Genomic DNA, 27,631 nt, shown 5'->3' on the forward strand with positions numbered 1-27,631 from the left:
CCGTCAACTAAAACCACAGAAGCACAAAAAACTGTAAACTAGGTCCAAATAAATGTTTATAGAGTAACAGTATCTGAAAGTCATGTCCTTGAGAAACAGCAACGACCTGACACAGGACCAGAGATCTGATCCTTCAGCTGACCATCCTTCCACCTAAATAGTGAAAGGGTGGCTGTCAAAATGCCTTTCTTGAGGAAGAGAGAAAGAAAACTGAGGGATGCCAAATTACTCAAGAACTTCAGTCTTAATGAGAGCCATCTGTAGAACACAGAGGAGGTTAAGACTGCATTTCAGCCAGTGGTGCTGGAGATCTTATCAAAGTTGATGGAATTATAAACACAGAAATCTACCATCAGATTTTGCAATACCATCTGTAAAGCATCTGATTGGTAACAGCTTCATTTTTCAGCATGACAATGATCGCAATTACACTGCCAATCCAGTAAATACTGTCAGTAGGGATGGGAATTGATAAGATTTTCGCGATTCCATTTTCGATTCTGTTTAACAATTCGATTCTTTATCGATTCTTGTTTTTTAAAAAAGGAGCACACAGGTCGATTAGCTTAGAACTTTGTTTTATATCTTCTCTTTGAACAAGACAGAAATTTAGGAGTAACATGGCCTTACAAACCCAATAGTGAGATCTTAAGAGATCCACAGCCTACGGCTCTTTGATGGGGTGTCACGGGGTCCCCAGAATAAAAAACATTGTAAATGTAATATATTAATAAAATAAATATTCTTCTGTAGCAATAACAAAGTATAACATAAATTATTCTGTAGCAATTGCACAAGAATAGTAACTTAGTAACTTTGCAAAAAAGGCAAACAATTCCAATTAATTGAAACAGTGGGAACCGATTCTCTACAAGAACCGGTTTTTGATTCCCATCCCTAACTATCAGTCATGGATTGGCCTCCCCAGAGCCCGAACTTCAATATTATTGAAGTAATGTGGGGTCATCTTGACAGAAAACAGAATAAAAGAAGCGCTTTGGATGTCCTTCAAGAAACCTGGAGAACTATTCCTAAAGACTACTAAGAGAAATTACAAGGAAGTTTGCTGTGCTTAAGAATAAAGGTGGCAACACCAAATATTGACTTTCAAGCTCATTAGTATTGTATAAACTCAGTTTTTTTGCCTTACATACTGTAATTTCATCACGATCATTAGCACTGTACAGTAAGGGGGGGGGGGAGACGTCATTCTGCCAATGCTGGCCGCTAAATTAGATGTCTGGCTGTCAATTCGGTCTGAAGACGTCTCACTTAAGTGCGCTACAGATTGCGACACCGATCATACGTTGCATCATGCTGAAACAAGTAAATCTTATCTGCCATATGAAGGTTTCAGGCTCTCCTGCAGGCACAATAGATGACACAGCAATCTGCCACCATCAGTCTCACATTCTGACATTTCTGCTGCTCATTTCCATCATTTCCTCACAACACGTTCACCATCTTGCCGTCACTTTTTGTCATTTTAATGACCAATCATTGCACACTCACACACACCAAAAAAGTAGAGACCATAACACCCACAAAATTAAAAGAAAATTCTTGAACCCACAGTCTGACTTCTGGAAACTCCAGCATCAGCCTGTTATCTGTTTCTACAGCATCACCACATCCCCACAGACCGTCCCCACACACCCTTTCTTTTGTCCTAAACCACACGTTTATGTCAAATCACGGCAGATCTGCAGTGTTGGAGACACAAAGCAAACAAGTACGCACAGACAATACAAAATTGTTTCTGGTAACAGTATTTCCACTTTAGTGCTATATAGCATTTCTGTATTTGCTGGTGTTTTCTTCTCTTTTTGGCAACGTCTCTAAAAGCTGTACATCCTTCTATGCAAAATCTGTGATGGTATTTTCTTACTTTGCTTGCTTTTTTGTCCATTTTATAGTATTTTCTTGACCCGCGGTGTACTGAACTCTCAGCACCACTTTCCAAATGTGTCCAGTCGACCAGATTTCAACCTGGCAGTGAGGCTGGCTTAAACAGAAAAAAATGATCAGCATATAAGAGCAATTTTGTGACTACTTGCTCAATAAACCCACATTTGTGCCAGAAACTCTGTTTAAAAAAGGTCAGATAAAATAATAACTGAAGAAGCCATCTTTTTGTTTAATAGGAAGCAAATCCCCCGGCTGCCCCATGAGGCTCACTCATACAGCACACAGCGAAGCATGCCCAGCTTATTCCATTAACTGATGGTGTATTGCTTTGTTCATGGACTGTTTACCAGCTGCCCCCCCGCTGTGAGGAAAATCACCAGGATTAAATTTCATATTGTGTACAGGAGGATGAGAGCATCGCTCGCTTAAGGACGGCAGCATGAGAGACAATCAGGGTTTGTGCAGGCCTGCACTTTGTTCATCAACATTCATGCCTAATGCTTACTATACAACACATAAAACACTCCATTTCCTGATTATTTCTCCTCAGAACCAATCAAAACTCTAAAACTGCATCAGCTTAAATCTCCAAATATCTTATCCTATTAGAGGAAGAGCGCATTTCCCTGAAACACTCTCCCTCCGGCAACACCAGAGATTACAGCATAATGCTCTCTGTTGATTTATTTTTCCTAAAAACAAAGGTCTCTGACCTTTAGACGCAAGCTCAGCGTTGGGTTTTAAATGCACCACAGTTTAAGGCAGACTAAATTATTTGGTTTATTTGCTATTCGAGTTCTTTCAGAAGGATTGTAACCTACACTTTAAAGCACAAATCCTTAGGATAACATCACAGCAGCCATGCATTCAGTTGTCCGTCCCAATTCCCTGATTGTTTCAGCAAAGACTGAGTTTGTTCTAAATATATAAAGTGTCCTCTGGTAGGTTCAGAGACAGTTAACATAACTGAGTGGCTGTTTAAACTGCACGGCAGGACTGACCGATGAGGCTGGGATCGATGTATGTGTCCCGAGGGGCCCTGGGCACTGCCATAATGAGGAAGGGGTCAGGGGTCGAGGTATGTCGAGTGCAAGGTTGCTGGTTTTGACAAGCCAGGCCGGGACCCAAATGAGCACGAAAGTGAGGAACTACTGCCATCGTATAATGAAACTTCAAAGACTTGACATTAAAAAAAGAGGTGGTATCCAACTTTAACGGATGCAGATGTGAGGGCAGAACTTCGGCATCTGTGGCCTGGCCTCATGCGACGAAAAACAGCCACAGGCAGTGAAATGTCTGTTTCATTTATGTTTTAATTGAGTGACCCGCCCTGAGCCACTCACTCCTGATCACTCCCAGTTCTCACCCAGAAAGCTGGCGGAGGTTAACTGGCCAGGGGTGATAGGTGATGTCACAACAGTGTGTGAGCTCAGCCTCGCTGGCCTGTGTGCGAGCGTCTGGGGAGAAGGAGGGGTCCATGCGAAGCTGGAATGCAGGGGTACATCGCTATGAGGTCATGGGAATTATGGGATGTTTGCACAGAGGGAAGGCAAGATGTGAAACAAAGATAAAGAAACAGGGAGGGGAAAAAAATCCACGGACAGGAACGCCAGTTTACAATAGCTGCTGCGGCTCATCACATCTACCAAGCACACAGGCAGGCTCTCAGTTTAAGAAAAACAAACACCTCCACCCCTCCACCCAAAAAACTATTAACAGTATCGGACTTTAATACCTTGCCTGAGGGTGGGCAGCTGGGCTGGTTGGTTAGTGAGGGTGTGGTCACTAACACGCTCCAACAAGGATGAGGAAAATAAACTCATAGTGAACTGAATGTGATCTGGGCTGCTACTGTCAGACAATGCAACCTATTGTACCGCTGCGGCCGTAGAGCCTCATCATCAGCACATCGCCCCGTGGCCCCTCCTCTTCCCTCCACTGTTGTGCCCTTGCAAAACTTTGCCCCCATCTGAAATGCTCCTATCAGGGCACCAACGATCCAAGCAATGAGCCAGTGCTATTAAAGCTCTTATTTTGTTTTCCCATCAGTACCAAACATGTAACTTACTGTATGAAAACACCCCATTTTTAGACGCTGTTAAAAGACTGATTTGCCTGCTAATGAGACGTTTATTGGCTCTTATGTGGTTCCTTTACACTCATTTCAACAGATCAACAAATTTGAGAAGTGAGAGGGACAAAATTATTTAATGCATGACAAAACTGAGAAGATCTTTGGCAGGCTGCTATAATAGGGAGAGCAGAAACAGAGCAACTGTAATAGTTGACAACAATCACACCCCATCTTATCTTAGAGACCCAATAACACAATCTCACACCAATAGAGCATTTTACTCTCCATTGGTGTGATATTGTGAGCTTACCTGTGGTTCCTAGAATATTTAGTAGAATGGGAGACAGACCCTTCAGATCTCAGGCCCCTCTTCTGTGGAACCAGCTCCCAGCTTGGATTCGAGAGACGGACATTATCTCTACTTTTCAGATTAACCTTAAAACTTTCCTTCCTGGTAAAGCACATGGTTAGTGCTGAATCAGGTGATCCTAAATCCTCCCTTAGTTTTGCTGCATTGACAGGTACGAACGGTCTAATGTTAAAATGCCCAACTCTACAGGATCAAAAAGCAGGTTTAGAACCTGGTACAAAACAGCTGTTTTTTAACTCTATGTGTAGCTTCTACCCTTAATAACATCTCTACTGTTCCTGAAATTATCCACCTGGATACTGGAGTTAGAGGCGTCACCACATTTTTGACAGATGTTCCAACTCAAACCACCACATGACACTAAGAAGTCAGTGCCTCAGTTCTGATGACAGTTTTTATTAGTCTGGCTCTCCAAAACCAATGTCTCACACCATGGTGGCTACATCCATGTTTTATACTTCCTATGATTGAAACATGGATTATGTGTGGTAGAGGAATAGCGTTGGTGGGCTTTTAAAACCTCATTTTAATCATCGTCAAACTGGTTTGAATTGCTAACGCTTCTGATGACACTCATTTGACCTTTGACTTCTCAGTAGAAACAACTAGTGTTAATGGTTTTGTAGATGCTATAAAATTCCACGAAGGTCAGATGAGATTAGGCAGACATGCAGTAGAGCTGGTAGGAGGTTCTGATCATGTGTTACAAGCCTAAAAACAGAAACATTCATGCGAGTGAATACATCACATGATAGGGAGTACATGACCCCATTAGTCCACATTGTTTTATTAAACTGAGAGGCCTGCTATGAAAATGAATGTGGATATTAATTTCCTCTCAGAGTCTCCGGTTTCTCAACAGTTCCTTGATGCGTTACTGTGGATTCTGTCTGCCTACATGGCCACGGGGCTGAGAAAAGTCTATTTTGTGTGCATAACTGTCTCCTTACGTCATTGTGAGGCTTATGGAAGCTCTCCTATGCATTCCCTGGAGTGTCTGACTCTGTGTGTGTCTTTAAATATTAGACCTGAATGTGTGCTCATGTAAATTGTGTAAAAAAAAGAAAAAAAAAAAGAAGTTTGTCATTAATGAACAAATACAGGATTTTCAAAATTTTCCACGCAACAGATCCATCCACATACAAGAAGTGACACATCTCCCCTCGACTCCACTATTGTCCGCCTTCTAACCTTCGCAGGGAAGTGTGACGCAGTTGGATTCAGGCTTCTATTGGGGCTGTTTCACATGGTTTTCCTGTGGGGGCAAACAAGCGGCACACCAGGGGAAGGTTGTAGAGCTTCACTGCCTGCCTCTGATGTACAAAAATGGGAACTTAAGAGGGGAACTCCAGGAACTTTACACATCAAGACGTGTTTGCAGGACTTGTGGAGGAGTTCTGCATATCTGAACAAATAAATCCTTAGAGAGGTGATAAGATAACTCAAGTTAAGTTACTTCAGTCTGTGTTGGTTAAAGATGAAGATTGAAAATGGAAACCCCATAAAATAAAAAAGAAACAGACTGATTTATGCATCAACTAGGAAGCCTGGAGACCTGCCATGTCCTGACTACACAAAGGTGTTTTACTACCTAGGACAAAAGCTACAAACTTTAAGGTAATGTACCTCAGTAGCCATTAGAAATAAGGCTCAAATATTACATGTGTCTGTTTGAAAAAACAAGTGAAGAAGTTTAAAAAATAATAAAGAAGAGGGTTAAGGGCAAAAATAAACATCAATGAAATCAAAAGAAGAAAATAAGACCTTTGCCATGACTTGATACAGTTCTTATGTCTACTGACTACTACATAGATTTAGTCATACGAACAGCTTCCCTTAATACACTGGAAGCAGGAAAAAAACTAGTATTTCTTTGTGTCATACAATTAGTGCTGAAGAAGTTGGACAAGTGCTGAAACCCTGCATCAGCACATATAAGGTAAATTTAGAGATGAATGCCCCGCAGACCGCTTCCAACTGATGCACCCGCTCCATGAAAACATGAGGAAGTTCCACCAGTACATCATCATCAGCTCCTGTGGACAAAAGGGGGTTTCCAATTCTGCTGAAGCGGTTGCCACTTAAAGTAGCCTCTCCCTTTTCAACTTTACTGGAAAAGATCAAAGACCCAAGTCCATGTCTAGATCTCCTTCTGTTTTCCTTCTTTTACTGACCATCCTTCTCCATAGACTCCAAATCTCCTGAGACCATGATAAAAACAAAACATGTACACAGCAGACCAGAGAAATATCAAACTGCTCTTAGTGCTGCTGTTTGCCTCCTGATTATTGGAGTCTTGCGATATTCTTAGAAAGAAAAACATAACCACATCTTTTGTGGGAGGCAGAAAAAACATCTGGCTTTAAGCTGTAGGCGCTCTCATTAGGTGGTTGATTCAAATTTACAAATTCCAATCAATGGCACATCTCGCACATTGGTCAGCGGAGTAGGGGAACCAAAATTAGACCTATCTGTTTGGCATAGTACAGAAAAAATCTATGCCAAACAGACTGGGCAGATAGTTGTTTACCCGGCGAGGACGTCTGACACTTTAACGTCAAGGACAACGAGGCTAGAATTGGTTAAAGAGGCAGAAAGCTTTTAAAAGCAGTCACATAATACGGTGTAGTCAAGCAGCATAATTAACTGGGCTCATTTTCCTAAAGACACATGCTGGTGCTCATAGCTTCCTGACACAAATAAAAGGGGGAAATCTAATAAAGTCGCTGTCTTTGTAGCTAACAGTCATTCTTAGACTAGTCTCTTGATGAATTAGACTTGATATACCAACGCAAACATTTGAAAGTTCTTTTCCTAAATGTTTTGTATCCAAATCCCTTTTTTCCTTGGAAAATGCTTTATCCTTCAAACCAACCTTTACTCTGTTTTTTGTTTGTTTCCCTTCTGGCTTTGAGTAGTTTTAAAGGAGTACTATTGTTAGAAGCCTTAAAAGTGACATGATCGTAATACAAAGAAGCAATTCTCTTGTACTTACTGAACTTAAAGAATTTTTTTAGCTTTTCTTTTTGAAAGGAAATTGCAGAAACAGTTTTACATGCTGTAATAAAACACTGAAAGCAACACATTAATTAATTCATTTAATGGGATATGACATTACAATCACAAGACAAATCTCTTGACCATAGATCTGTGATAAAGATACGTGTAGCAACTTACACACTTTAGCAACTTTACTTACTGTTTAATTAAATCAATTTAGTATCCATACCCCTTTCCATCAATTTATCATGCTGCTTTTTTAAATTTCCCATCTCACAAACACAAGCTGCTCTGACTGAATGGTATCTTTACCCGACCAGACCTCTCGGATTGTGGCACCCAGCCGCTATCCAAGCCACATAGCATCAAATCCCTACGCCCATATAGTGAACCCCTCTGGCCTGGCTGTTTGATGGGACCACAGGAACTCTGTATTTGGCAGACTAACAGTCTCTTGTTTTATTCCTCTTTATAGGGGTTTCTGAATTGGAAAGTAGTCTTTGGGGATTTAATCAGAATAGCTACATGAATGTTTCTTAGATGATGTGTCTCAGGCTTCTCCTACTGTGGGCAGACTCAGTAAGGACACAATGGAGAGAGCATGTCTCTCAGCTCACTTGGAAATACTTTAGTATGTCAACAGGAAGGAGGCGAGGAGGTGGCTCTTGGCATCTATTAATTGGATGGTTGGTGGTTCCATGTCTGGCAAGATCCTAAGCTCAAGTTCCTCTTCCATTCATCCATCAGAGCGTGAATGTTACACAGAAAGCACTTAAGAATATAAAAAGTGCTTGTAAGAATGGGTGAATGACATTTGTTGTGTGAAGTGCTTTGAGTAATAAAACAGAAAAGAGCTATAGCTATATCCTATTGTAAAGTGTCCTTGGGTGACTTGAAAGGCGCTCATAAATAAAATGTATTATTATTATTATTATTATTATTATTATTATTATAGCAGAACCAGTCCATTTCCCATTTACCTCCTGTAAAATGTGGATAACCACCTTTGTGTGATTGCTTAGCCTGATGATCCATGTTAGTGTAAGTGAAGCTAGTTAAGAGAAAAAGCTGTCTTGGGTTTATTGAACTTCCCTCATAGTACAGGCCCCATGAGCAACAACCTAGCTACTGGAGGAAAACTACAAGCTTTGTCACCAGGTAACCCTCAAAATCCAGTGAGAGCACGAGTTCTCATGTGTGCCTGCATCCATGAATGCGTTTGCAGATCAACACACCTTATTTGGTTATAATGTACTGGAGGGAAGTGGCAGCATGGGTGAAATGACAGAATGTGGGCAAACAACATTTGAGTTTAGTCAACACTTTATGGCAACAGGAACTCGTAGACTTGCACACTGGTTATAAATTTCATATTTCATTATTATTGCAAGGAGCCCGTCTGTTCTGGAGCTATCACCTCTATTATCTTCTTCATCTTCTGTATTTTCACTTGCATACGTTCCAAACCTCTAATTACAGAGTAAACCAATGCCAATTTTTCAGCCGTGAATAATTGGCATTAACGTTCCTAAATTACAAATAGGAATTCAAAGTAGTAGACAACCTGTACACCGACGTCATCTGCGTGACGACACGGACACACCCATTTCTCAGCTGCACGCAGCTCCAGGCTTGTACATCAGCTGACACACAGCTCTAAATGTCAACAGCTTCTCAAATCCAGTGTGTATGAATCTCATAAAACTTATCTGCCCCCTTCATGTTCTTCAGTTTCAGCCTAGATGACTTAAAGCAATTAACTCATTACCTAAACGCCACTTCAGGAAATCATGTTTCTCTTTAACTTAGCACACACCTATTCCCTGTAAATGCAAACTAAGCACTCCTTCCTGTTTTGCTAAAGCATTCACATTCAAGTGATGCCTGAAGGCAGCTGGAAATAGTGAGTGTTGTTTTACAGCAAACACCAGTATTGTGCCTGCATGCACCTGCCTTTCCTATATACACACACACACAACACTATGAAAGCAACAAAGCTTTGGACAAAACAAGCTTCACCAGGTCACAGCAAACAGCCAAACAAAGCAAGGTGCAGGAGATCTCTGCACAAGCTCTTTGCAGGACCAGACAGTGGACCCATCATACATTATTAACAAGAAGCAAACTATCCATTTCCACTTATACTGACAGGTTGTTGGTTCTTACAGTGTGGTATGGGGGCCACTAATGGCCTCCAGCACCAAGCCACCACCAATAATCAATTAAGATAATAGCAATCACCAACTACTAATTTTTCACCAAACAATTGATTGGGAGACTCGAATGTCAGAATGAGCTCATGTTTCTGAGCTTTGGAAAACCCATCTTAGGCTCTAAGATCCTGTGGAAATTTGTGCCAAATTTTAACAAAACATGGGTCAGTTAAATCCACTATTCTCGTTACATTTGTAGGGGGAAACTTTCTATAAAAAAACAATACTGCTTAACTTAAAAAGTTAAAACAGCTATTTTGGCTTCACACAACTTGTGTCAACAGAAATGTCTGGATTTCAAAGGATGAGTATCTGTGAGCCAGTTTTGGCTTTATTCAGACCACGTTTGCAGGCTTCAGGACATCCAACTTGATAAAACTTACTTGAATGGAGTCGTTCGCCATGGCTGTCCCTGTTGCTGCCTTCAGTCCGTGCAGATTCACGGACAACTTGTGCACATGTGGGGATTCGGCCCACAGATGAACGCGATGTCTCCTTTCTTAAGACAATAAAATAAGAAAAGATACTCGTATAGGCCTGCGAGTCTTATCTCAACTTCAGGCAAATGTGTAATAAGACAAAGGCAAACAGTCAAGGGGTAATCCGCATTGTAGGTCCGCCTGTGGCCGCGCCTGAACCGATCCACCCTGTGTTGTTTAACCAGCGTTAGCCCCCACTCCACTCCACGAACAATCAAAACGGCTCCACCGTGTGTGCGCGTTTTAACAAGAGACACAAGTCATTCAGATAACTGCAAACTACTGAGCTCCGCAGTCATTCATCACCATCCTCTTCTGTGAGTATCTGCCATTCAACAGCTAAAAATCCAGCAGCACGTCCCTGCTGAACGGTCACATCCACAGCCGACATGAAACCAGAGGAGATCCCCCGTCTTCCCTCTCCCCAGCTCCCGGTTACATCCGTGAACACGCCTCACAGCCTCCTCTCTCTTATCACATGCCTTACAAGAAGAAAAAACCCGCCTGTCAGTCCTTCACACAGCCGCAAACCCAGGACAGCGGGAAGCTAACCTGGGCGTTACACATCCCACTCTGGGCTCAAGTCAAAAAACACCACAAAAGAGCTCCTTCTTTGTTTTGCCGCTCGAGATGGACAGCCTCACCCGCCGTGAGACATCCAGGCAGCGGTTAACTGACGGCAAAGCGGCAGCACGCAACACTTGTACGCGAGACCCCGGCCGCGCGCTCCCGACGCCCTTCCAAATCGACCGGGCTGCTCATTGGTCCAGAGCGGGGCAGCGGGGGCGCGCAGGATAGGTCATGTGACATGCTGCAGCGCTGCTTGTTACCTTGTAATGAACCAACTGTTGAATTTGTAAAGCACGCAGAGCCTTTACCTGCCTCATGGTGATTCTATTCAGTAAATACACACAAATACATAAACAAAATAGATCTACATCAGTATGTACAACAGCCTGTCTCACCGAAAAATGAAGAATAACAACCGCAGTACAACTTCAGCCTGAAGGTACCTGATTATTATATATTGTTTTATAAATAATATTAAATGGAAACTAACACTCCTGTCGGCTAAAGACAGGAAACTGAGGCTAAAAGTTGCACAGTCTCACCCCAAATTATCTGGGCATCAGAAAATTTGGATGAAATTTGCTGGTCTGACGAGTCTTATTTTCTGCTCCAACACCCAAACGGTCAGCATAAAACAACATGAAACCGTGGATCCATCCTGCCCCTTATCAACAGCTCAGCCTGGTAGTGGTGGTGTAATTTTGTGGTGGATATTTTCTTGGCACACTTTGGGCCCCTTTGTACCGAAAGAGCATCATTTAAACACCCCAGCTTACTCCAGTATTGCTGCTGACCACTTCCAGCCCTTTATGACCAAAACTACAGGTCTCAAGTGTCTGAAGACAAGTAATTTGCCATTGGAACAACACATAATACAGATTATAACACACCATTAGCCATCCCACTTTCACGTTTACATCAATAAAGAAAAACCTTGCCTTTGAAAAGCCATAAAAAAACCCAGATTTACAGCTATGGAGGCCCACCTGTTTAACAGGCTGATACTCTCTCATTGAGCAGAAATGTTAATAATAATGTAATACAAACCCTGCGTGTGGGAGAGAGAAGCTCATGACAGGGTCAGTTGATGTTAGGGTGGTGTGAGTGGGTGTCTGTGTTAGATTTAACAAAGATAAACTGATGCACATTTGCATATCTCATTTGCATCATGAAAATCTTTCAGCGGGGGCAGAGGACAAGAGCAGGGACAGAGGACTCACATACCATATCCTAAATATATGTTAAATGTGTAGGCTCATAACGATAAACTTAATACAGCTGAGTCACCTACGGTCATCAAAGAGCTGACTCGAGCAGTGAAAGGCAGCAATAACTCATGATAAGGCAAACAGATGTCTGTAATAAACTGTTAAAATTTCCACACAGATGTTTTAGTCCAGTTGTTCTGAGGGGTGGAGTTATTTAGGTTATGAAAAACTTTTCTTATCTCGGTGATATCTGCTAACAGAGCACGGCATGATGGTTAATCTCTCTCTGTATGAAGGAGGGACTGAAAACAAAATTAGGTGTATTTGCACAAGCTTTGAAATGCAAGCACTAGTTTTATATTGGTATTTGTCATATTGGCTGATATCTGCCTATAAACAAATGTTTAAAGAGGACCTATTAAAATGTAGTGTTTTCAATTTGTTTTCATTATTATTATTATTAGTAGTAGTATTTAGGTTTCAGTTTAGTTTAGTTTCAGTCATTTTCCAGAGCCGCATTGAAAGTTTCACTTTAGTTTTCAACTGTAGAAACTGTTCATTTTCAGTTTGATTTGTATTAGTTTCAGTGTTAGTTTAAGATTTCCCCCAATTTCACAATAACAATAATTCAAATATGTGGCATGAAATCAATAATAATCAGCTATCATTTGCTCCAGCGCATCTGTTTTAGCATATTTGTGCTGCAGGAGAAAAAGAAAAAAAAATCGGTTTCTTTCTGCCACAGGGAAAATAATGAATTAAAAAATTAAATAAAAGTTAAACCAAGTCTCAGGGACTTGAGTCAAAATTTTCAGTTATGAATTAAGTATCTCGAAAGTTAATTCGGAATTTCAAGATATCTTGAAATTTCAATTTATTAGGTGGAAATTTTGACTCAGAGACCCATTTATGTGGTTTTGTTCTGTTGCTTTTCAGTGTCAAATAAAAAATTAAATTAAAAAAATAAAGAAAAATAAAGAAAACGCACAATTGCAGGCAGTGTAAAATCGTGAAGCTTATAACTTTACGTGATTTATTTTTTTTATTTACTTTTTTGTTGCTAGGCAGGGACCTTTGACCTTGGACAAGAGGCTGACGTGCAAAAGAAGGGTAACGGCTAACAGCTAAGCTAGCGAAGTTGTTAATGGTAAACGCCGGCTCCCAGTAAACGTGCTAGTGAGCTGGGGCGATCCCAGCATAACATTTAACAATCATTTTCGTTAATTCTAATAAAAACAGTATTTTGCTGCCAAATTTCACTTTCTTTTCGTGTTTGCGTCTCATAGCTAGCTAGATCGCTGTGTTATCGTGAATTAGCAGGACGTTAGTAAAGAGTTCACTCGTGATGCCTGTGGCAAAGCCAGAAATGCTTCTCTAATGTAGTTTGATTTTCAGCAGCTGTTCAGTTAACGTCCACTTGCCTGCAGCGGGAAGCATGTCGGTCACTGAAGTGTCAGCATCAGGGCAACACCTGGATCTGGATCTACAGGATTCAGACGGCAAGGACCGTCTGCAAATCGGCACATATACAGGTCAGAGGGTAGAAGACACTGTAGTACATGTCAGTGCAAAAGAAAATTGGCTGTTAGGAGGAGGATGAAGAGTGGGCAGGTGGCTGGTCCGGATCACATACCTGTGGAGGTATGAAGATGTTTAAAAGAGAGGGCACCGTTTAACACCGTTTTGGAGAGTTAGAGGAAGAAACGGGGAAGAAGTGGTACTTATTTTCAAGAACAAAAGTGTAAGAGCTGTAGTAACAACAGAGGGATAAAGCCGATGAGACATACTATGAAGCTGTGGGAAAGAATCGTTTAAGCTAGTTTAAGGAGAGAGGTGGCAATCGCTGATCGCCAGTATGGTTTAATGATGACAAAGAGCACTACTAAGAATTTGCTGTCGGTGCCTTGATAGAGGATTACAAGGCTGGCCAGCAGGACATGTATGAATACAGGTGTGTGGTAGGAATAACAGATGGATTAATGAGGAGGAGGTGGAGGTATGCTCTGGAGAGAAGAGGAATGAAAGTCAATAGAAGCGAGACAGAATACATGAGTCTGAGGTGTAACAGTGAAGATACAAGAAGGACAGTAAGTAAAGGTAGCTGAATTGAAATATCTGGGTTCAACCATCCAATTTAATGGATAGTGCACAAGAAAGGTGAAGCAGACAGTGATTGGAGGGTGGAGTGGGTCGAGATGACTGTTTGGAGAAGCAGAAAGAGTGATAAAGTTGCATTATGGTAGTGAGACCTGCTATGATGTATGGTTTGGAGACGCCAGCATTAGCAAAATGACAGGAGGCAGAGTGAGCAGGAGAGATTAGAAATGAGTGCATTAGCTCAGTTTGAGTAGTTTGGACATAAAGTTAGAGTCAGCTGATCGATACATGAATTTGTAGGAACATCACGGTTACACATTTGTTTTAGTGTAATCGCACCACAAAAGTGATGTAGAGACTGGAACACAGGAGGCTGTATAAAGAGGTGTTTTACCATCATCTGTTTTCTATTATGTTTTAATTTATGTGGGTATAGCACATGTGCACCATTCATTTTATGGTTTAGTAAAATTCTTTTAAATGTTTAGTAATAAATATAAAGTGAAAAATGGTTTTGATCACAGGCGTGCATGGTTTTTCTCCTGAAAAAAATAAAAAGTAGAAAATGAATAAATAATGAATCGGAAAAAACATAATACTAATTCAAGAAAAGAAAACCAATTTTAAAAAACAACATAAAATGTAAATAAACATCTAACAACCCTTTTAATTTACTGTTACTTTTATAATTTTTCTTTCATAAATTCATAAACATTTGAAGAAACAAACCAATCAAAATGAAATCGTTCCAGTCTGATCCAAAACCCTGTAAATTGATGTGGTTTAAACCTACAGGAGAACATCAGCCTCTCCATCATGTAGTAAACAGTATGGAGACGTTTTTGGTAATGGCTTTCTTTGCAGTCAGCATTACTCTAAAAATATCTCTGTCTCCAAAGTTTCTAATTCTTGTATTTCTTTTTCAGAAAATATTAAACCTTAATGAAAGAACACTGTGAAGCGATCATCATCATGCTGTTCTCTGTGTTTATGCACATGATTAGGTGTTTCAGAGGCGGAGAAGCAACTATCGTTTTTAGCTGACGTTGCTGTGGCGCCATCCTGTGGTAAATATGGGTGCTGCAGCTGCCCAGACTTGAGCCAGGTTGAGAAAAGCATCTGGCTGCAGCTCCAGTTCTTCTTGAGCAAAACAGATTGCGTACTTGACTGCCTCATCCAGGGGTAGGTTCCTGCTTTGTTGCACTCATTTTGGTCATTTCTCTGTATCATGAAGGTTTTTTGTGTCCTGGCAGGCAGAAGTGTGTAAGCAGGGACACTGTAGTTACTGCTGTGCAGAATTTCCTGTACACCTGTCAGCCTTTCTTTAACCACCTGGAACACCTAACCAGAAGCATCGTGTCCCAAAGCAACCCTCTGCCAGCTGAGAGTTGCACAAGGGTAAATTTTCACAGTTTTATAGCATTTTTTTCCTCATGCATATGAAAAGTTTGGAAAGTTACCATGCTCAGATTGCAAGCTAAAAGGAATTTCAAACACCATAAACATTGCTGAAGTTGTAGGGTTTTTTTTTACCCCCCCCCACCTCTTGATGATAAACACCTGCATTTAGAAAAAACATTTGTTTACTTGTTAATTAAATTGATTTGAAAATCTCAAATAAAGGAAATCATGTAGGCAACAAACACTTTTCGCACCACTGTAGTTGACTTTGATTGGAAGCAACAGGTTCATCTGTTGAGTAGTTAAATTATGTATTTGACAGAAAGCTTATTGCACTTCATATAAGAAATGAATCCTATGTTGTTGTGGTCAGTTGCTTCAGAACAGTGTGTGCATCAGCTGTTGGAACAAACTGCCCGAGCGGAAGGTGTATCGGTGCCGTGTGTGTCTACAACTTGAAAATTTTGTGGTTTATATTTACTCTAAACTGTGTGTATGTGTGTGTGCAGCTGTTGGACTTCTCACAGCAGCTGTGTGACAAGTTGGAGCAGATGCTGCTGAGGTGTTCCAGCTACAATCTTCTCAGTTTGGATGAGAAGGAGCCCCAAAGGTGCACGCTTATGCAAACGAATACTTGCTTTTGTTTACGGTGTGTTTGTACTATGAAGCAGAATTTAGTCTTATCGAGCTACAGTTGTGGGTGGAAGTTTGCATCCACTCATTATGGGAATGAATGTCATGCTTTTAAAATTTTGAACCGTTCTTTTTCAAGAATTGGGCGCACAAGTTTGAATTTATTTTGGATTTTCTCTAAAGTCAAAAAATATAAATTAACTCACTCAAGCCCTGTAATAAGTGGAGATGGAGATTCTATAATGAACTCTAACTTGACAAGGCCAAGCCTGACTAATACACATTAACCTTGTGTTAGTGATCATGATTGACTAAAACTGGTAGTTTCTCTTTGCTGCATAAAAACGATTTGTTGGACAGCACACATTGGATTTAGAACAATGAGAAAGTCCGAGGAACTCTGAAGATCTAAGGAGGAGAATTGTAGATTTATAGAAGTCAGGAAGGTCTTCTTTTGGAGCCATTTCTAACTGCAGACCCAAACGGTCACCCACAGATGGGATCGGTTAGGATGCTCAGGAACCATCCAGGAGCCAGCAAAGCTCAAGCCTGCCATGAAACTGCTGGAGCCAATATCCAGCCAGAATTATTCCATGAGCATATTAGCGGGAATGTATGTATACTTTGACTCTGTATGGATTAGAGTCAATCCAAAATAAACTCAAACTTGTGCACCCAATTGTTACTGAAGATGTATACGGTGCAATTATTCCACCCTGGAAAAAGAACAGTTCGATTCTATAATAAAAAAAGACAAAATTTACCATGACATTCATGCCACTGATGTATTTATTTAAACTTTTGAAACTGTTACGTCATTACAAGTTATCAATGTGACTAACTTATGATTCTCCAAATTCTCATCCTCCTGTTGTTTCTGCTCATGTCCACATTTTATATCTAGTACTGTTTAGCTGTCACACATAAACCTGTAATAATTTTAAACCTCATGTGGTCACATTTCTTCCCTGTCCTACAGATTACTTCACATTTTCTTTGCACCTGCGTGCAGAACCTACTGTTGAGAATCAGCATTTTGTGATTCTTTTTTTTAATACTCCCATCATTTTTGTCTTCTCTGCACAACCCCAACACTGTGACTGTTGCTATAAACCTTTCACTCTGAACATCAACGTCTTTTGCGTTTTTGTTCCCAGCGTGTCTCAGTTCTGCATCGGCCAGAGTCAGCTCGGCCACCTGAGGCTGACCGTTTTCCGTTACTGTGTACCCACGCCGTACCTCTCCCAGGTCAACACGGGGCTGTACAAACGCATGCGCTGGAACGTGGAGAAACTCCACAACGATGAAGAGAAAGAGGCAGAAACTGATTAGTGAGTCTGGATGTTGAAGCATCTCCATGTTCCGTTTCCTATTTCTTGCTCACTTTAAGTCATTAAAACTTCTCACCTTTCATGTGTCATTCCTGGGTTTCAAGCTACTTCCTGTGCTGTGAGGATTTCAGGCCACACAGAGAGGCTGATGATAGCTGCAGTCATGATGATCTGAAGGGGATCTGGTCCATTGGTCGCTGGGTGCAGGTGGACCCGGATCCCAACTCAGATGATATAAATGACTGGTAGGCTGCTATTTATGAAAACTCTGAGCTGTGTCCCCAATTAGGATTTTCTGACTCATCTGTGTTCATGTCTCAGGATCTTGTGTGAGGTCCCTCTGGCCAACTACCACAGACTCTTGTTTCTGGGTGAGGACGAGCCGTCTAGCTGCAAGGCTACAGACTCCCTGATGAAGCTGCTTTTGACTTTGGAGACAGATTAGCAACGAGCATCGTTTTGGTGCCTTATACAAGACCTAAGAAACTGTTCAAGGTTTAAAGTATGTTGAATGCAGCGTGTTGCCGATTCATCTGCATCCAGCTGATGAGAGACGTTTGAACATCTAGTTTCAGTTTGGACGTCAGAGCAAGAATTAAGTATTTGTGTGTTTCCGTGTTGTTTGCGATACGTGACCACTTCACTGGTTGGTCACAGCGACTGCATTCAGGCATGCTACTTTTACGTTCACCGCTTCATTCAGACACTCCTGCAGCAGTGATTGAGAGTTGTGTCCTGCCCCACCCAGACGGGCTGAGAGTGGACATGCTTTAACGTTACTGCAAACAATAAAGAGGCTGTTCTCTGCTCATCTGATTAACCCATATCGACATCTAGAGTCTTGTACTACTGTGACTCGGCATAAACAAATCCTACTACATTTACTTCAGTCATATTAGCATCACAGCTGTTGATGGCAATTGACCAGGAGGCACCTTTAGACCTGAAGCTGAGCTGTTCAGATGACATCTGGAAACCAATCCTTAACCTTAAAAATAAAAGGACAGTGTCTTAAACACATCTGTGGGAACTCTGGGAAAGCGGTGCATGTCTGAAGGGGCTGTAAATAGGTCGTGTCTCTATTAGTGTACATGCCATCATATTTTAAAGTAGACAAAGCCTGTTGCGCACGAACCCTAGAATGTCCAGCTGTTAGAAGGTTCAGTGTCTTTTAGTTTGCATCTGGACATCAGAAGAGAAACTGTTCTACTTTTGTTAGCTGTAAAAACACAGGCGCCTGAAAACCTGAGGAGGTGAAGTTGTTCAATACTGTGAAGTTTGCATGTATGGTTTTTAGGTTGTAAAAGATTTCTGCAGAGTTCATGTCTGATGTTTTCAACATTCCCACAGTTGTACAATTTGTAATCGCTCATGTTGAGAAAAGGCAAAGTGTTATTAAAAAAAAACCCATTTTATTTACATGAAACATTGCATTGTAATAATTACACACAATCACAGATTTGCCTACAGAAATGAACAAAGACATTACACTTCAGAACAAGCTGCCACGGTCTGGGCCTTGAGCGAGACGGCCCGATTCGGTTCATTTCACCCGGTTCATGAAGACATTAAAGGAGCACACACAGGCTTCCTTTTCAATAAATTACAAAGCAAATGAGAGCCCGACGGACTCTGAGCCCAAGTAAATAACGAAATGTGTTCAGTTTGACCTTGTAACCATTCAGCTCATTAGTTCTGTTGGTTGAACATGAAGAAAGGCAATTTACTTAGAATAAAATCTACCATTTACACTCAACATCTTTCATTCTCTATTCAATAAAAATCTAAATATAACTCTTAAAACTGCTACTATAACTCTAAAACTCTGAAGTACAAAAGTAAAGTGGAGTATCCCTTCATTACAGTGATCAGTCTTTAATGATATACCCGCAAATACTTGAAAACACACCAAGGACATAAAAAATACTGAGCGCCACGTGTTCCCCGCCTGGAGCTGCAGGAATGCAAACTTTAGAATACGCTCGAACATGTGGCGGACTCTCTGCTGGAGCCAATCGTGGGAAAGGGCAAAAGTACCGAACATCGAGTCTCAGTCTGCGGTTTAATATTCGGGTCCCTGCTTTGAATTCCATTATCAAACACAATTCGGTCTTTATGCCACTGATCCACAGCGGAAAGGCCAAGGCAGCGAGCCAAGAACTGACTCAACAGGATGTGGATGGAGGGGAGGGGCGACGAGTGCCAGATTTATGAGCCCTCCATTTAGATTCACAACTAGAAGCAGAATTAAACACAAACGGACATCAACATATGGCACTTTTAAACATCTCCTCGCACCTCACAGCAGTGTCGGTTAAACCCAGAGCTCAGTGGTTGCGTTGAATCTGCATCTGACAGCTGGCCTTAAAGCATGCAGTCTGTCACTGAAGCAACGCAAGTATGAGAACCTAAGGAAGACTTTAAATATAACGTTGGGCTACAGATCCTGCAAAAGCATTTAAACACTAACCAGTTCTGTCCATTCTAAACAATGATAATAATGATAAGAACACAAGCTTACTAAAACCTGATTCCAGTGTTTCAAAGGGGTTGCACAGACCACAGGTTGTACTGACCTTTGGTGAGGAAATGCGATCTGAGCAGCTCAGACTGACATCATTTCCTTCATCTTGTCCTAATCTAACGATTTCTTTTACCTCAATCTGGAATAATTTATATTAAAATAGGACAACAGGGACGTCTAGGCCTCAAGAATAACTAGATTTGAACGGGTAAAAATTTAAAACACTATAAGGAATTGAATTAAGTGCAATCTGAGTGTGTTCCCACTTTTACCTAAAGTGATGATGATGCATGTAAACACAAACAAATTAACAGGTATGGCTTTGATTTAAAAAAACAAAAAAAAAACCAAACACCCACACAACAAAAAAAAAAAAAAAAAAAAAAAAAAAAAAAAATTCGCAGGTTCAAGTGAGGAACAGTTTGCCTTACTGGGATCAGCAGTTGCTGTTTGGCACTGTGTGCGCGTGAGTACAGAGATTCAGCAACAGTGTCCAGTTCCACCCTGTCAGTCAATAGATGTGGTGCATGATGGGAGTCTGTTAGTGATCGTATGGTTTCAGGTGTGTGATGTTCTAGTGTGTAAAGTTGGTGTTTAGAGTTGTGCGAGAGGTAAGTGAGGTGCTGAGTTTCAGCGTGCGGCGTCAGGTTGTGCTCATCTGCTTGAGTTTCATCGGCAGAGATGAAGCTCGGGTTCTTCGCCTGCAGAGTGAGAGGCTTTCAGCGGAGGCTCTCAGGCGGTGTCACAGCTCAGGTCCTGTTCTTCAGTCTTGCCTGGTTTTACATGCACGTTAAAGCAGACCTAAAAATCGGGTTTGAATATCAGTCAAGCCTGACTGATTTAGAATTTTAAGACTAATGTTTGGCAATTCAAAAATTTGACATTGGTTGATTTGTTTGTTTGTTTTCTTTAAAATAGTCCTTGCTGTCCTTTCAGCTCGGGCTCTAATCTGATCCCTTTTCTCATTCAGAATAGTAAAAATAAATGAGCATAGAAATACAACCAAACATACGGTAACTGACGCTATGGATACATTTCTCTTTATAGTGTTGGCAATGAACATTTTTCCTACTTGCAGAGAAGAATTTTAAATATTTACCTAAAGACGTTTCACCTTTTCAGTCCATTTAGTTTAATTTACCATCTTAAATACTGCCTGAGAGTCTTACTCATTAACCTTTTTGCATTAATTAACAGCAACGTGTTTGGAGAACCCGCCAATAATTCAACTGTAGCACCACCAAACATTGGTAACAGTTTTGTTTGTGCTTGTTTTCACAGTACAGGAAGAAAAACCATCATCTCTGAAATTAACTCGGGGCAGTGGTTCCATCTCTTAAAAATAACATTGGTCACTTTTTGCCACAGCTCTGAATTTTAGCTGCTTTCAAAGCCCCCAGTAAGTAGACATACTCAGTAGTTTGGAAGAAAAACAAGATTCAAAGAAAGTCTAAAAAAAATAAAGAGTGCGTGGAACAAAGTCATTCGCCACCCTGGTTGGGAACCACTGATCTACAGCACCACATGATCATGGGTCTGGGCAGAGTAATACAATTTGCCTTTGTGATCCCTTCGTGTACTCTGAAAATTGCAAGTGACTTAAGTGTGATCTCATTTATGTTCCTTATCAGATTATGTAATATTGATGATGCCCAGCCCAAAATGTTTACCTCAATCCATACGGCTCTTCTCCAGGAGTGAATATCGGGAGTTTATACAGTAGACTGTTCGTCACCCTGTGGTGTGTGCATAAACTGGCAGGACTTGTGTCACGTTCCCTGTATGAATGCGTGACTGGTCCTTCAGTGGTGAGTCTCCAGCTCTACCACCGTCCACTCCCCCTGTGGCGAACTGCCCGTGGCCTCGGGGGAGAAACTACTCACGGAGGTGACCGTGGCAGAGGGAGGAGCGAGTGAAGGCAGCAGACTGGGCCACATGCTGCTCTCCAGGGGGCTTAGTGTGCCTCCTGCACCTCCTGGCAACAACAGCAGCGAGGAGCAACTATCTCCATTCAGTAGCAGGGTCTGATTAATCAGCTGTTGGACTATGTCCACTTTCTTCCCCCAGTCCAGATCCAAGGGTGGAGGCCGCTCTGGAGACTGGGAAGGGGAGGAACTTTCTCCATCCTGGGAAGGATGGTGAACGTCCTTTTGCTTAGGTTCCTTGTGTTTAGTAGGTTTTAGCTCGTTTATTTCTTCCTCACCATCCACTTCCTCTTCATCACTGTTCTCCAGGGCTTCGTAGATGGTGCAGAGGGCAGAGGAGGGGGACAGCAACACCGTCTGACCTTTGTTAGACTGCTGTAGCTCCTGCTGCCATTGCATGATTTGCTGCCTTTGCTTCAGCTCCTCTTGTTGCTGCTGCAGCTGCAGCTCCAGGTCTCTCCTCTGTCTAAGCTCCTCCTCCTCTTTCTTGGCTGCCTCTGCTTGCTCCTTTATCTGCCTTGCCTCCTCTTTATTGCGCTTTATTTCTTCTTCAGCTTCCTCTTTCTTCCTTCTCTGCTCCTCTTCCTGCCTCCTCTTCCTCTCCTGCTCCGCCTCCTCAAGTGGTTTGCTCTGTTGTTCCCTACGTTGTTCCAGCTCCTGCAGCTGTCTCTGATGTTGCTCCAGCCTGCGGAGCTGAGGGCTCAGCGCCTGCTGCTCGAGGCTCCTGGGAGGGAGGTCGGCACAGGTCAACCTCGGTGGGGTAACGCCGGCGCTGTGAGGTTTGATAATGTCATAGTAGGCTCTGGTGTATGCTGCGTGATCGCGGCGGTGAGGGTGCGGTAGTGCAGTGAAGCCTGTGAGAGAGGAAGTGGGAAGGAAGATTCAAGTAGCATGACATACAACAGAAGGTAACAGGCAGCAGGACAGTGACAGCGGTGCAGTGTGAGTACAAGCAGAAAGGGTGTAGAGGGAAAGGGCAGCCTTTAAAGGCTTGTACTAGATAAAGAAATGATGAAAGCGCTGTAAAGCCAAGGCCGAACGTCTGCCGGTAGCCTACAGCACCAAAGTGACCAGCAGTTATCTGTAATTTTGCAAGTGACAGTGTGGCATTGTCAGAGGGGTTTAAATAATTAAAACAATAATGAGAAGAAAAAAAAAAATCTCAACACACCAAAACAAAACAATAAAATTGTTTCCTAAGGTGAGGTGACTCAGGGCAGTGACTGGGCCGAGGGTGGGAAATTTGTGCAGAGAGCAAAAGGTTTGTTTCGTGTTTTTCTTTTTTGTAAATATGCAAAAAAAAGCAGCCAAACTTCCTGTATATGCAATCACTATCAAATACAGTGAGACATGAACAACCAAAGAAAAGCTTACTGCAAGCTCTTGACAGTCATCACCCGTGAACAGAGTTTATAGTTAGACAACCAGTGATGCATGCAAAAGCTCTCCATGCATTTTCAGACATCCAGCATCACAAGAGAAACCAAAAATCATAGCTTGGCTTTAGAAGAACTCAAATGGAAAAAGAAAAAAGGTAGATATTGTTCTAGAGCCAAGCTATCGAGCTGTCCCCAAACACACCAATCCAAAGTAATGAGATGAAATCAACCCAGTGTGCAACACTGACATGCATAAGCTCTGTTAACATTAACACAGTGCAGCGAGAATGCTTAAAAGGGTAGTAGAAAAGAGCTGAAATAGCAACACACCCTCGGTGAACTGGAGGGAAATTGCAGTAGTAGAAGAAGAATGAGCAGAGCTGGTTCCATCGATGCCCGACGATGAGGCTTCAAACTTCTTGGCTGCTTGAGATGTGTTCGAGGGTCTGATTTAGCGAATGATCAGTTCACTCATTCAGTTTGTGATATTTAGACCATTTGATGAGTCTCACTGCTTACCAAGTCCGATTTTCAAGATAAAAGTATAACTCAAGTATGTTTCTCTGCAAGTGTATGACAGTTATTAAAAGGAGATACGTTTAATAGCAGTAATGTGAGGACTTATTATAGATACAAATCCATATATCAATGAAAAGCATTTACACGCCGTTCCCAAATGCCCACTTAAAAATAAACTGTAGAGTAGGAGGATAAATCACAGTAAAAATCTAATCTTTATTTAAAGTTTTAAGGTTCATTACTCCAAAAAGATGGACGAACAAAAGAAAAAAAGGACAGGGTACAATTTAAAGTGCAAGAAGATTAAGCCTGTGTAATGTAGGAGAGCAAACTCAAACATGAACATACAATCAGAATCTCATGATTAGCCATTAGCTTCTTAGTTCAGTAAAATGCAACAGGATAAATACACATGGAAACATCATTCCACATTTCTTTTGTTAGGTTTCCGTCATTAAGAGCTGTAAACAGACAAGTCACATCCATGCCAGTTCAGGGCAGCCACAAAATTCTGTGTTGAACAGAAACCAAAACCCAGGCACGCTCACACATTACATGGAAATAGACATAGCTATTGCACATACAGGAATTGAAGCCATATGCTCTAAATGGAAATTTAATAGCAGGTTGAAGTGCCATGGTTGTCCTGTTTTTGCTCTCCGTTTCTTTTTTCCTTTTTTTGGGAGTTTAACTTTGATTACATCCACACCCAAAGATTGCAGATCAAACAACAAGAAATCTAACTGATATTAAGGGGAGACTGGTCTACAGGGCCAAAAGGAGGACAGGGTCATGATTTGGGCTGTTAGGGAGATGATGAACTATACGTTACCTGCAAAAGAGTCCTCAGTTTTATCACACACAGCAGAATAGTATGGAGGCTGGGCATCATCCAGGTTTTCCTCTGGTTGCTGTAAACGGTGAGTGGATGAACGATCTGGCGCTTCATCTGACCCCGGCGCTTCCTCTCTGACATGTTGAGCCGACTCTCCTTCCTGCTTCCCACACTCTATGTACTGCTGCTCTGCGAGACACGGCTGTGGGATCAAACAGGACTCCTTGGCTTCCTCGGGCAGCTCCTCCAAGGAGAAAATACCAGGGCTTTTGATACAGTTCTCCCCTGTGGACTGAGCGTTGGAGTTTGAAGTTGTGGTGATTGTGTCAAAGCCATAGGATGCCAGTGAAGTAGCCGAGGGTGGAGTGGTGTCTTCCCCTGCACGGCCCTCTGTCTCCGTCTCAGCCTCCTCTCCCTCTTCCACAGTGGACAGGCAGCGCTGGGCTGAAGGCTGGCTGTCAAAGGTTATGTTGGAGACTAGTGGCGTCTCCAAGGAATCATCCAGCTGAGCTTCTCCTTCCGTGTCACTGGCCTCATCTTCTGTTACTGAGGATGAGGACGGGTTGGAGGTTGGGGCAGTTGCAGGGCCTCCCAAAACTTCATCAGCAGGGAGGGTCTCTGGCTCAGTTTCTTCCTCATCTCCTCCCTCCAGATCAGGCTGTGGAGAAAGCACTGGGGTTTGTGAACTTTGTGGCTGGAGCTTTACGTCTCGGTTATAGTCCCCCAGTTCCTCAGGTGTGCTGGTCTCACTGCTAACGGTGCTTGACAGAGACATTCCAGGTGCAGAGAGGGGGGGTGGGTGCGCAGTCTGCATTGGAGCTGTATTGGTCTGATCAAAGTACATTTGGCCCTCTAGATTTTGTGGCTCCTCTTTGATAGACAAATGATGGGGAACTTCTAAGCTTTCATGAACAAAAGGGGCAGATCCCATTTCCAGCCAGGCATGAGCTGAGGTCTGCGTTGGGGTCTCAGAATCTGCTCGCAAAGGGTCTGCTAAAGGGCTTGCTGCAGCTGCTCCCACCAGCTCAGGATCAAGAACCCGCTGTTGCTGTTGATGTTCTGCCCAGGGATCTGCAAAAGGGTTTAGCTGTTCCCACTGAGCAGCTGGTGCAGCAGGCAGCAGAGGCGGCGGAGGTGGTGGTTGGGCCACCCTGTTCAAGTTGTCCAGCCTTTCATCCTCAGCAAAGTCATCCTCATCTGCATTCCCGTAGCTTTCTAACCCACTTTCAGTCACCCCCTCACTCGCCATCTCCACATCATCGTCTTCCTCCTCTTCTACATCATTGTCATGCCTGGGTCTTGGCGGTTCATCTGCCCGCTCGGAGCCTACATCCATGTCAATCACCCGATCATTCTCGTCCTCATCGTCATCTTCGTCTTCATCAAAATCATTAACTGGTATGTCAGGAACCTTCTCAAAGTCAGGAGAACCTGCTGAGGCTCCTTCCATGTCAATGGCTCCTTTGAGACTACCATCTCCCAGATCATCAGTGCTTTCTGTGCCCTCCAGGACACCAGGGGCGCTCAGTTCAGATGCACCCTGCTGACTGCCGCTCACCTCCTCAGAGTCCAGCTCAGAGAGCAAGGCACCACCGGCTCTCCAAGCAGACCCCCCAACTAGTCCAGCTGACCCAGGGCGGGACTCCTCTGTGGGCTGTGTGGTTCCACTCATTTCAGACACAGAAACCAGCTGGCTTCCCTCCCTCTCCTCTTCATCTTCTTCCTCATTTAGATTGGCCGGAGGGACTATCTGAGGGACAGCATTTGCCGCTGCTGGAAGGACTGCAGATGTAGAGGAGGCCTGGTCTGTTAACAAGTCAACATTCGCTTCTGACAAGTCTGGAGTTGAGGCCTCAGGTGATAATGAAGGCATGACTGACGAAGGGGTTGGCTCCTGTGCTGTTGTTGTTAAGGGAGCACTGCCTTCAACTTCTTTTTTGAGCAGAGACTTCTCTGGTAAGGTTGTCTCAGAACACGGTGGAGGAGAGTGAGCCACTTCTTGGCTTTGAGGGGCCTCTTGAGGTGCCATCTCTGCAGTGGTCTCCTGAGGCAAAGCTGGGGCAGGCACCTCCTCTGGTGCAGCAAAGGATGACTCTTGTGGTAAGGCTGCTTTGGCCTCTGCTTGCGTTTCAGTTAGCACAGCTGCTGCTGCAGTACCAGCTGCAACTGCAGCTGCAGTAGCGGCTACTGCAGCTGCTGCGTTACTCTCTGACGCTTCAGCAGATGTGGTAGTGTTTGAAACGTCTTTCTTCTTGGTGGCAGAGAATGGTGGGACAGTCTGAGTGGGTTTGGGTCCACGTTTTGTTTTAGAGGGCATGTCGTTTGCCGCTTTGTTGGCTGGAGAGGAAGGTGGCGTTTGGCCAAAGGGTGGTCTGCTAGTGGCAAGTGATCGTTGAGAAGCGACGGGTTTCTTTGTGAGGGCATGTTTTGCAGGCTGTGTTGGTTTGAACTGTGATGCCTTTGAGTCCACTGGCTTTGTCGTGGATGATTTAGATGTAGTGCTCACCTTTACGGTGGCCACAGGTTTAAAGGGTTCGGGTTTTTTGGTAGTAGCAGCTGCAGCTGTTGTGGGTTTCTTGACTGGTGTAGTAAGTGGTGGTCGAGTGACATCTGGTGAGAAGATAAATAAAAATTAATAAAACATAAATTCATACACTCCTACTGGTTGATCATCATGCAGCTGATGTATGAGTAGTCAAATGCAGGTAGCTGACTATTTTAATTTGAGTACAAAGTGCTAAAGTAGAAACAAATACAAGGCATTTCTATTCCAAAGATTCACACAAACATTTTTTCACTAATATCTAAAAACATATGCTGAGACTTACTACAGATATTAAATCTGACCATTATATAGGTCTCCGATATACAGAGTCAAATTGGACTTTGCTTCAGAAGAGTATCTTGTCTTCTCACCTTTCTTAGCAGCAGCTGCTGCTGGTGGTTTAGGCTGTGCTGATGTGGTCCTGCCAGTAGATGGGGCTGTATTAACTCTGGAAACAGTTTTGGCAGTTGCAGCGGTGGAGAGCTTGGTTGTAGCTGTGGGAGGCCTGGATGTAGCAGACGTAGGTCTAGAAGTTGAGAGACCTGGAGAAGGCCTGCAGGCAGAGAAAAACAATGAAGGGTGAAAAAAAAAAAAAAAAAACACCCCTAAAACACACAGCT

The 27,631-nt window shown here is 42.6% G+C and overlaps 3 protein-coding genes across 10 annotated transcripts in view; 1 reads left to right on the forward strand and 2 right to left on the reverse strand.

Annotated features, from left to right (window-relative positions):
* pkn1a (protein kinase N1a) overlaps positions 1 to 10,795 on the reverse strand; it is a 63,190-nt gene extending 52,395 nt beyond the window's left edge. Inside the window, exon 1 of the mRNA XM_082537282.1 lies at positions 9,949 to 10,795. Within this exon, the coding sequence (XP_082393408.1) occupies positions 9,949 to 9,969 (21 nt within the window). The 5' untranslated portion in view covers positions 9,970 to 10,795. The remainder of the gene's footprint in view (positions 1 to 9,948) is intronic.
* A 1,942-nt stretch (positions 10,796 to 12,737) lies between these two features.
* Positions 12,738 to 18,676, forward strand: cUnh19orf67 (chromosome Un C19orf67 homolog). 6 transcript variants are annotated; one of them, XM_082537714.1, is made up of 8 exons: positions 12,873 to 12,932; positions 13,221 to 13,354; positions 14,924 to 15,101; positions 15,173 to 15,317; positions 15,830 to 15,930; positions 17,111 to 17,284; positions 17,389 to 17,529; positions 17,606 to 18,671. In XM_082537714.1, the coding sequence occupies exons 2-8, from the start codon at positions 13,258 to 13,260 to the stop codon at positions 17,727 to 17,729; spliced, it is 960 nt and encodes a 319-aa protein (XP_082393840.1). In that variant the 5' UTR covers positions 12,873 to 12,932; positions 13,221 to 13,257; the 3' UTR covers positions 17,730 to 18,671. The 6 variants fall into 6 exon arrangements, with proteins under 6 accessions (XP_082393837.1, XP_082393840.1, XP_082393838.1 ...); XM_082537712.1 differs by having other exon boundaries at positions 12,876 to 12,969; XM_082537715.1 differs by having other exon boundaries at positions 12,883 to 12,932; positions 13,218 to 13,354.
* A 5-nt stretch (positions 18,677 to 18,681) lies between these two features.
* prr36a (proline rich 36a) overlaps positions 18,682 to 27,631 on the reverse strand; it is a 31,193-nt gene continuing 22,243 nt past the window's right edge. For 2 of the 3 annotated variants that reach the window (XM_082537709.1, XM_082537708.1), the window contains exons 4-6: positions 27,383 to 27,564; positions 24,464 to 27,076; positions 18,682 to 22,587 (exon numbers count right to left, since the gene is read on the reverse strand). In XM_082537709.1, coding sequence (XP_082393835.1) covers positions 21,611 to 22,587; positions 24,464 to 27,076; positions 27,383 to 27,564 — 3,772 coding nt within the window. In that variant the 3' untranslated portion in view covers positions 18,682 to 21,610. The remainder of the gene's footprint in view (positions 22,588 to 24,463; positions 27,077 to 27,382; positions 27,565 to 27,631) is intronic. The other variant, XR_014277446.1, reaches the window with a different exon arrangement.

The sequence above is a fragment of the Aulonocara stuartgranti genome (genome assembly GCF_965226115.1).
Source record: "Aulonocara stuartgranti genome assembly, chromosome: 6".
NCBI classification, from domain to species: domain Eukaryota; kingdom Metazoa; phylum Chordata; class Actinopteri; order Cichliformes; family Cichlidae; genus Aulonocara; species Aulonocara stuartgranti.